General features: G+C 41.4%; 1 protein-coding gene across 1 annotated transcript; it reads right to left on the minus strand.

Annotated features, from left to right (window-relative positions):
- Positions 1–3,711: 3,711 nt before the first annotated feature.
- Positions 3,712–8,262, minus strand: LOC139418794 (CDGSH iron-sulfur domain-containing protein 2A). Its single transcript, XM_071168504.1, has 3 exons — positions 8,024–8,262; positions 5,362–5,576; positions 3,712–4,830 (listed from the first exon to the last, which is right to left on the minus strand). The coding sequence occupies exons 1-3, from the start codon at positions 8,124–8,126 to the stop codon at positions 4,741–4,743; spliced, it is 408 nt and encodes a 135-aa protein (XP_071024605.1). The 5' UTR covers positions 8,127–8,262; the 3' UTR covers positions 3,712–4,740.
- Between the last annotated feature and the right edge of the window lie 2,266 nt (positions 8,263–10,528).

Raw genomic sequence — 10,528 nt, forward strand, 5'->3', positions numbered from 1 at the left:
AGAACAAAAAACTGCTGTTCACAAATGCTCTCCATTCAACCTCACTTCGCTCGAGCTGTTTTGCAAGGAGGAATGGGAAAAAATGTCAGTCTCTCGATGTGCAAAACTGATAGAGACATACCCCAAGCGACTTACAGCTGTAATCGCAGCAAAAGGTGGCGCTACAAAGTATTAACTTAAGGGGGCTGAATAATTTTGCACGCCCAATTTTTCAGTTTTTGATTTGTTAAAAAGGTTTGAAATATCCAATAAATGTTGTTCCACTTCATGATTGTGTAGCACTTGTTGTTGATTCTTCACAAAAAAATACAGTTTTATATCTTTATGTTTGAAGCCTGAAATGTGGCAAAAGGTCGCAAAGTTCAAGGGGGCCGAATACTTTCGCAAGGCACTGTAAACCGTAGGTCTAGCTCAGCCAGAATATTATACCCGGAAATTATATATTCAGACCAGAAAGGATTTGATATTGAGAGAGACATGTCTGCACTGGCCTTTTAACGAAGGTGGTAGTCTTTTGACACTGTGTAAGAGAACATGAAGGACACCTTCCTAATATTGAGATGCATCCCTTCCTTTTTCCCCTCAGAACAGCCTCAATTTGTCTGGGCATGGACTCTACAAGGTGTCAAAGTGTTCTACAGGGATGCTGGCCCATGTTGACTCCAATGCTTCCTACAGTTGTATCAAGTTGGCTGGAATGTCCAGCACTCAAAAGACATTCTTGATACACGCGGGGAAACTGTTGATTGTGGAAAAACCCATCAGCGTTGCAGTTCTTGACACAAACCGGTGCCATACACTTTTCAAAGGCAACTCACCCTCTGAATGGCACATAAAGTGCATTCAGAAAGTATTCAAACCCCTTACTTTCCCATATTATGTTATTTTACAGCCGTATAAAGTTGATTCAATCAAAAATCCTCACTCTACATACAACCCCATAATGACTGAAACGGGTTAAAACCTTTTGCAAATTTATAAAAAATACTTATTTACGTAAGTATTCAGACCTGTAAGAATATTTTGAAGATAAATGTACAACACAGAGGACTAAAGGTCAAGAGGGAATTAACGATCAATGGAAATAGTGGGTTTTCTGTAATAGGGCATTAATGATCAATGGGTCAGAGACATGGGAGGAATTTGTCTATATGTTGTCTGAAACAGGGTACTTGTTATTTGGCCATTGGCCCAGTTTTATTGCAAGGAATTCTAATGTGTCAACCACAGGCTAGGGTTAGGTTATAAATTACATCCTGTCACTTGGTTCTGTGGAGAGAATCACTGAGGACAGGGGAGAATGAACATCTGCCTCTCAGCATAACATCTATGATTTGTCCTCTTTGAATAAACCTATTTTTCTCCGCCTGATTTGCTTTGGGGTCTGTGTTATTGAAGCGTAACATCAACTGCTAACAGACCCTTTGCTATGAGACTTGAGCTAAGGCGCATCCTGTTTCCATTGATCATCCTTGAGATGTTTCTACAACTTGATTGAAGTCCACCTGTGGTAAATTCAATTAATTTGAAAGTGCATGTCAGAGCAAAAACCAAGCCATGAGGTCAAAGGAATTGTCCGTAGAGCTCCAAGACACAATTGTGTCGAGGCACAGATCTGGTGATGGGTACAAAAAATGTCTGCAGCATTGGCATTGAAGGTCCCCAAGAACAGTGGCCTCCATAATTTTTAAATTAAAGACGCTTGGAATCACCAAGACTTCTAGAGCTTGCCACCTAGCCATACTGAGCAATCAGGGGACAAGGGCCTTGGTCAGGGTGGTGACCAAGAACCCGATGGTCCCTCTGACAGAGCTCCAGAGTTCCTCTGTGGAGATGGGAGAACCTTCCAGAAGGACAACCATCTCTGCAGCACTCCACCAATCAGGCCTTTATGGTAGAGTGGTCAGGCAGAAGCAACATCACAGTAAAAGGCACATGACAGCCCGCTTGGAGTTTTCAAAAAGAGACCTAAATAACTCTGACCATGAGAAACAAGATTATCTGGTCTGATGAAACCAAAATTGAACTCTTTGGCCTGAATGTCAGGCGTCACATCTGGCAGAAACCTTGCACCATCCCTACGGTGATGCATGGTGGTGGCAGCATCGTTCTGTGGGAGCGGCAGGGACTGGGAGACTAGTGAGGATCGAGGGAAAGATGAACAGAGCAAAGTACAGAGATCCTTGATGAAAACCTGCTCCAGAGTGCTCAGGACCTCAGACTGGGGTGAAGGTTCCCCTTCCAACAGGACAATGACCCTAAGCACACAGCCAAGACAATGCAGGAGTGGCATCAGGACAAGTCTCAATGTCCTTGAGTGGCCCAGCCAGAGCCCGGACTTGAACCTGATCGAACATCTCGGGAGAGACCTGAAAATAGTTGTGCAGTAAAGCTCCCCAGCCAACCTGACAAGACTTGAGAGGATCTGCAGAGAAGCATGGGAGAAACTCCCCGAATACAGGTGTGCCAAGCTTGTAGCGTCATACCCAAGAAAACTCGAGGCTGTAATCGCTACCAAAGATGCTTCAACAAATTACTGAGTAAAGGGTCTGAATACTTATGTAAATATTGATATTTCAGTTTTATTTTGAATAAATGTGCGAATCTGAAAACCTGTTTTTGCTTTGTCATTTGGGGGTATTTTGTGTAGATTGGGGGGGGGGGGGTTAAATCAATTTTAGAATAAGGCTGTAACGTAACAAAATGTGGAGACTGAATACAAGGAGTCTAAATACCTTCCGAATGCATACAATCCACATCTCAAGGCTTAAAAATCCTTCTTTAACCCGTCTCCTCCCCTTCATCTACACTGATTGAAGTGGATTTAACAAGTGACATCAATAAGGGATCATAGCTTTCACCTGGTCAGTCTGTCATGGAAGGAGCAGGTGTCCTTAATGTTTGTTATTTTTCAGTAAAGGAGAGCCGCACACTCTAATATTTATTTCCAACGTTGACAGACAAGCGGTCTTATACCCTGATAAAGACAGCTTGTCTGTCGAAACGTTGGACATAAATATTTTTGCATCCGAGCGGCTCTCCTTTATTTTAAGTGTTCTACTCCACTAGCCAGCACCTCGCCTAAATAGGTGTTTCTTTCACCTCTAGATTGTCCTTAATGTTAACACTCAGCGTAGAAGCTACATTTTATTTTACCTTTATTTAACTAAGCAAGTCAGTTAAGAACAAATTATTATTTTCAACGATGGCCTAGGAACAGTGGGTCAACTGCCTGTTCAGGAGCAGAACGGCAGATTTGTTTTACCTTATCGGCTCAGGTATCCGATCTTGCAACCTTTCAGTTACTAGTCCAACGCTCTAACCACTAGGCTACCCTGCTGCCCCACACGTATTGTAGTCGCCATGTTTTTGTTGTGTGTTAGAGGTGAGCAAAGATCTTATCTTTAATGTGGTGATATTTTATTATAAAGGGTCAGATTTTCCTATCACCATCAGAAAGCACAGGTCGGGTCCTAGCGTCAATGTTTTGGAATGGAAAACAGATGCAAATAGTAACTGGTGCTGCACAGGTTATATGTTGGAGTATGAAAACACCACCCAATAGTTGTCAACATTTTTGTTCAGACAAACCAATGGAAAATGTTTCAAATGATTGTAAATCACTTGTCTAAACAGTTCCCAAAACTTCAAGGCCTACCTGTTTCTTTCTTCTTGCCATTTGACAGCACTAATTTTCTGAAACAAAGTAACTCAGGTCAATTTTTTTTTATTTTACAAAAGTACGCAGGCGGGCACAGTTTGCCTAAATTCCAGTAAAACATGAAAAATACAGATCTATGTACTGTAATTGGTCATTAATGTAAGGATCAGTAACCAAAGGAGCAGATCCCTTCTTCAAATCTTATGTTGTTGAATGAATTAGGAAATATTTGCATGACATTGTCTGAATGCAAAGGAAATTGGACAACTGACATGTTTGATACTGTAAAGGCAAAAAAATGAATTACTTAAATATTTTGGTGTAGAAAAACAAGGGTTCATTGTTTCTTGAGGGGAGGAGTTTAGTGAAATTAAGATGTTCTGAAATGTCTTAAGATCTTCAGTTTTGAATATGAGGACACACAGTATAGTATGAACACAGAATTAAGGCATGTTTTATAAGGTTATGAACAAAGAGAAATGGCAGGGGGAAATCCTGTAAGTGTTTTTGTATGCAAGTGAAAGACTTCAAGCTTACAGTAAAGTTTCTTTCAACCTAACAAAATATACTACTACCCGAAATAGCAAGTTGCTAGCCTAATTGCAATCGTGATTGAAGTTCAAATTCCCCTCAATGTGGTCCCAATAGTTTGGAACCGAGCGGCGCTACCAAGGAGACCAAGGTTAACTGTTGTTTCTAACGAGAGAGTGAGAGATAGCCGGACTGGAAAATGGCCACTGTACAAAAACTTGTCAGGAGACAATAAGAGGGAGTGGTGATAACATAAAACCTTTCAAACCTTCTCACTTATTGCCCATTATTGGCAAGTTCAAATAAATAGGATTCACAAAAGTGTTGATGGTAAAGTCTTTGAGGAGTTAAGGCGTCACCAATTTCTCCAGCATATCATTACCAAAAGCAAAGTATGCGCCACATTTTTTTTAACCAAAAAAAAATACAAATTGGCAGAGTGCAAAAGGCCATGCCCTAAAATACAGACAAAAAAATAAATGGATTTTAAAAAGTAACTAAAGACAGAAGGGAATAAAGGCGACGACTCCCTTAGTGTTAAAGATGGATTATAAGATCTTCTTCTTGAGTATGAGAGGTCCCACGTTGTCTCCAGTCAACTCGTTGTGCTTTATGTGTGATTTGTCACAAACAGGAAACTGCAACAGGAAACAACTTAATATTAGCTGATACACATAGTACGAAGAATTGCTTATAGATAGGCTAACTAGAGCCCCCCCCCCCCCTGCATAGTTGACCATTTATTTAGTCTTATTGCTTCCCCTTGGCCTCAAAAGACCGTGAGAATGGAAAAAGAAACTGCTGACATCCGCATAAATTGCGGAGGTTAGAAGACCACTAGCTATAGCAATAAGTCTTTGCGTCTAACGTGATCTAAAATCAATCTCAAGCCAACCCCCCCATCCAATTTCCTTGGCCCCAACGCATAAAGGCTGATCGGGGCCTGTATTCAAAAAGCGTCTCAGAGTAGAAATGCAATCTAGGATTAGGTTCCCCCTGTCCATATAGTCTTATTCATGATCTGTCTGGCAACATTGATCCTCAGCACTCCTACTGAGAGACTTTGTGAATATTTATTTTTTATTTAACTAGGCAATATGGGTGCCGAAATTACTAAGAAGGTGTAGTGTTAACAATAACCACTCTACTCTACTTCTAGTCCAATTTACCGTTTTGGAGCGCCAACAGCGGCAGTAGCAGACGTTTGTTCTATTCAAGTCCTCAATATCGATCTCGTTGACCACTTTGGGGTTCTCCTTCTGGATCTTCAGGTTGATCAGGCTGTCCTTCTGCTTCTTCTTCTTGGGCAGGAAGGGCCTGATGGTGAGGTAGCCCAGCAGGGCCAAGATTCCCAGGAGAGGCAGCAACCGGAGCCAGTCAGAGACTGGGAAGAAAACACACACAATCAGATACACACACACACACACACACACAGATGTTGGATCTCCTCAAATTGTTCCACCCCAGCGGTTCCCATAACATTCTGCCTGGGGTGTCCTGTATCAGTGTCCGATGCTATGACGTCTATGGCACCTTTGAGGGCTATGTATTTGAATCTCACGACAATCAAATGAAATGGCTTTTGATTCAAAAGAAGGGTGCCTAATGGGAGAATGTTGATCTCATTATACGATTTATCTCTAATTCAAAAGGCAAATGTAAAAACACCATCAAATCCAAACAAAATAATAAAATAATTGAATGAGGCGCTCATCCTTGAAGCTGCTAGACTGAATTTGGCTGTACGGAGGCATCGTTTACACAGGCATCCAATTCTGATATTTTTTTCACCAATCACATCAGCTCTGAAAAAAATCTGATGTGAAAGATCGGATCTGATTGGTCAACAATTAGTGAAAAAATACCAGAATTAGTCTGCTTGTGTAAACACAGCCTTTTATATTTTTTCCACTATTTGGTCTTTTGACAGTCTAAACACAGCCATAGTGCCTTTAGATTCCTGCAGGGACATTTCACTTGACTCCCATCTTTTCCTGAGAGTGAAAACATTAAAATGACAAATATAATATAGGCCTGGAAAAAACCTCAGTACTTATGCTACCGACTTCAGGCAATTTATAACTTCAAAGCTACATAGCAATGAAATGAACTATAATTGAGCTTCCATTGCCATGCCAATTATTCCAGTCGCTTCATGTTCATGCATCTCCTATAGATTTGCTAGCGAAGACTTATTAAATCAATGTTTACAACGTCAATGATTCTCAGTATGGAGCACCTCAGGGCAATGGGAGAAACCATAATTTACCACTACTGCTTTCCAGACCTGGTTTCAAATCCTATTTGAATTCATTTCAAATATTGTCTGTGCTTGATTGAGCATGCCTGGCTTAATGGACAAATAGAATAGTCCCAAAACTGCATACCCCTCCCATCTGGCAATCCAGACAGAATAGGGGAAAACACTAAAAGCATTTGAAAGATTTGGAAATATTACTTGAACCCGGGTCTGCTGCTTTCCTTAGCAAGGGGCATGTAATCTCCACACTCAAGGATATCTGGTATGAAGGCCCAACTCAGAACCCCAGCCACTAGTTTAGGGCTATTTTTAGGTCCCAAATCTGACACTTTCTACAGGGGTGCATTCAGCGTTCACCCCAAAGGTCAAACTTAAGCGTTTCTTCAAGTTGTCAAAGCTTGAAACAACTAAGAGGTCTCATAGCTCATTTAAAGCCAACACTTACAGTGGGTTTGTCATAGTACTTAAATTCAAGGCATAACTTTTCAATGTTGTGCACTGACAGCTACTGTCGTCAGACCTTTTTTTTTCTCTCACAACTACTCAGAAAAGCTAGTGTGTGAGCCTTGTTCAGGTGTAGGGTGAGAGGAATCTGTTCTCCATTGAGTAAGCATGCCGTCCTATATATACACTGCTCTATGGGAATACTGTGAGAGCGTATTTAGGGTTTTGCAGCTAAGGCAAAGGAAAGGTTTGTAGACGCACTGTTTAGTGACATCAAATTATATTAGCAGCAGTTTCAAAAGGAACTTCTATAAAGTCTTGTTCAGTGAGTCTGATTAGCCTACATGTGACTGGTCGATAACGTTTTACTTGAAGCAGCTTCTCAAGTTTTATTATCGTCTTATAAACATTTAGACCGCCAATAGGCCTATAGTTGGTTCCCTCTGTTTTTAGGTGACTTTCAGAAGCGAGACACTTTTGCTTCATTGACTGACTGGTCTCAATGTGCCTGCCTGCCATGAGAGCAAGAATCATCACTGCTAATAGCATATACTTTGCTCATGTCAAGCAATGAGCTCCATCAACTGAAGCTTGGAGATTGTTGCTTATGCACACAGGAGTATGTCAAACACACATCACTGTAGCCTGTATATCAAAGTATAAAAGCCTCAACTTGGATTTTAATTTGTACATCTATTTGTTGTAGCCTCATGTTTCATATGCTTGGAATAACATGGCTTAGTTCCCTTCCATAGCCAAGAGAGGAAATGTGCTACATACACCTACACCTACCTACCGTACAGTACAGTACACTTTATACAATGTTTCCACTCTGAGTCTGATACGTTTGCTTGTACGGTTACAATGTATCTCAAAGTAGTGCACTGTTAAACTACCCTTCAATGTTCAATCAACTTGACTTGAGCCAAGTAAGGAACTTTATTCAATATGAAGTGGATTAGCACTTTAACAGCCACACAGAAAACCCCGACAATCTCTAATAAATTTGAAGAAAAAAACACATTAAAACTGGCGAACTACTGTGGCTAATCTTGTAGGCGTGCATGCATGGGTACAAGCTTTTCTGTCTTTCCTGTTTTCACCATTGCAACATTGTAACCATTTACCTGTTAACCTCGCAAATCCTCCAATCGTTTCGGGAAGGGGGAGCTTCTTGAGGTAGGCTGGAAGCTGGATTTTTATGATCCTTGAAATCGTTTCTAAAACCATCTTGAATGAAACTATAGGCAGGTTTTAGTTTGAGCTGGATATTTCCTGAGGTCCGTTTGCGTCATTACGCTATCTTAGAAGCTCAAGTCTTGACCGGTGCGTAAAAATTGTCCGTGCAATAGAAATAAATAGAGAAGACGCGTAGATGTGTTGGTGAATAGACGCAATTGCGGAAGATCACGCTAAAACATGTAGCCAATGAACGTTGGCAGAGTTGGTGTCATCTGATTGGACAGTTTATAATGGAGCAAATACATAGAAAGTAGCTAATTTAAGCAAACGTGTAAATGTTTGTATACTCATAATTTAACTCATATAATAATAATTTGATTAGAACTTCAAGAGGAAATTAAACAGGCTGGGATGTATATATTTGCATAGTCATCCAGTCTGTGTATTTGTGCGTGTGTGTGTGTGTGTGTGTGTGTGTGTGTGTGTGTGTGTGTGTGTGTGTGTGTGATGTGGGTAGTTGGCTACAAATGGGATCCACTTAAAGGTTTAGGGGCAATTTAAATCATATATCTATGTCTTAGGCATCGTTCATAATCTCAAATTATTTCAGTTTAAAAGATGGCCTTTTCTCTCTCTCCATAGGACACAATGGTTTGTCCTTGTCTCCTCTGTCATGCAATCTGTGGTGATCTAAAAACACAGAAGAGGTGAAGTCTTTGTGAATGATGATGTGTTCAGAGAATTTGCTTACGCCTGTCAAATTATTTCAACTCACCTTTGATGAATGGAAGGACTATTGAAATGCACAGAGGAAAAGCATGCATCCCGTTGTACTTTCCATATCCAGTTGATATTTATTTCCTCATGAATCCCCCACCAAAATATAAACTTAACATGTTATGTGTTGGTCCCATGTTTCATAAGGTGAAATAAGATATCTCAGAAACTTTCCATAAGCACAGAAAAACTTATTTCTCCCAAATGCTGTGTAGCATATCAAAAAGCTGATTAAAGAGCATGATCATTGTGCTGGGGAAAATAAAAGGCCACTGTAAAATCGACAGTTTTGTCACACAACTCAATGTCACAGATGTCTCAAGTTTTGAGGGATTGTGCAATTGGCATGCTGACTGCAGGAATGTCCACCAGAGCTGTTGCCAAAGAATTGGATGTTAATTTCTATACCATAAGACCCCTCCAACGTTGTTTTAGAGAGTTTGGCAGTACGTCCAAACCGCAGACTACATGTAACCATGCCAGCCCAAGGCATTCACACCCGGCTTCTTCACCTGCGGGATCGTCTGACACCAGCCACCCGGACAGCTGAGGAAACTGTTGGTTTGCACAACTGAAGAATTTCTGGACAAACTGTCAGAAACCGTCTCAGGGAAGCTCATCTGTGTGCTCTTCGCCCTCACCAGGGTCATGACCTGACTGCAGTTTGGCGTCGTAACCGACTTCAGTGGGCAAATGCTCACCTTTGATGGCCACTGGCACACTGGAGAAGTGTGCTCTGAATCCCAGTTTCAACTGTACCGGATAGATGGTGTCGTGTTGCGAGCGGTTTGCTGATTTCAACGTTGTGAACACAGTGCCCCATGGTGGCAGTGGGGTTATGGTATGGGCAGGCATAACCTATGGACAATAAACACAATTGCATTTTATTGATGGTAATTTGAATGCATGGAGATACCTTGATGAGATTCTAAGGTCCATTGTCATGCCATTCATCCGCCGCCATCATCTCATGTTTCAGCATGATAATAGACCCATGTCTCAAGGATCTGTACACAATTACTGGAAGCTGAAAAAAATTCAAATTTCTCCCATTTCCTGTATACTCACCAGACATGTCACCCATTGAGCATGTTTGGGATGTTCTGGATCGATGTGTACGACAGCATGTTCCACTCCCCGCCAATATCCAGCAACTTCACACGGCCATTGAAGAGGAGTGGGACAACATTTCACAGGCCACAATCAACAGCCTGATCAACTCTATGCGAAGGAGATGTTTCGCACTGCATGAGGCAAATGATGGTCACACCAGATACTGTCTGTTTTTTTTAATCCATGTCCCTACCTTTATTTTCAAGGTGTCTGTGACCAACAGATGCATCTTGAGAATTCCCAGTTGTGGTCCTCTGTAGCTCAGTTGATAGAGCATGGCGCTTGCTATGCCAAGATAGTGGGTTTGATTCATGGGACCACCCATACTTAAAATGTATGCATGCATTTTACCTTTATTTAACTAGGCAGGTCAGTCAAGAACAAATTCTTATTTACAATGACGGCCTACCCCTGGCCAAACCAAGATGACGCTGGGCCAATTGTGCGCTGCCCTATCGGATTCCCAATCCCAGCTGGATGTGATGCATTTGAACCAGGGACTGCAATGATACCTCTTGCACTGAGAGGCAGTTTTACTCGGGAGCCCATGACATGCATGA

Source organism: Oncorhynchus clarkii, chromosome 10, assembly GCF_045791955.1.
Source record: "Oncorhynchus clarkii lewisi isolate Uvic-CL-2024 chromosome 10, UVic_Ocla_1.0, whole genome shotgun sequence".
NCBI lineage: Eukaryota > Metazoa > Chordata > Actinopteri > Salmoniformes > Salmonidae > Oncorhynchus > Oncorhynchus clarkii.

Coding starts and splice junctions, on each gene's coding strand:
- LOC139418794 (XM_071168504.1), bottom strand. CDS start 8,126: ATGGTTTTAGAAACGATTTCAAGGATCATAAAAATCCAGCTTCCAGCC. Junction 5,577..8,023: donor AGGATTTGCGAGGTTAACAG/GTAAATGGTTAC, acceptor TTTTCTTCCCAG/TCTCTGACTGGCTCCGGTTG. Junction 4,831..5,361: donor GCTGTTGGCGCTCCAAAACG/GTAAATTGGACT, acceptor TTCCTGTTGCAG/TTTCCTGTTTGTGACAAATC.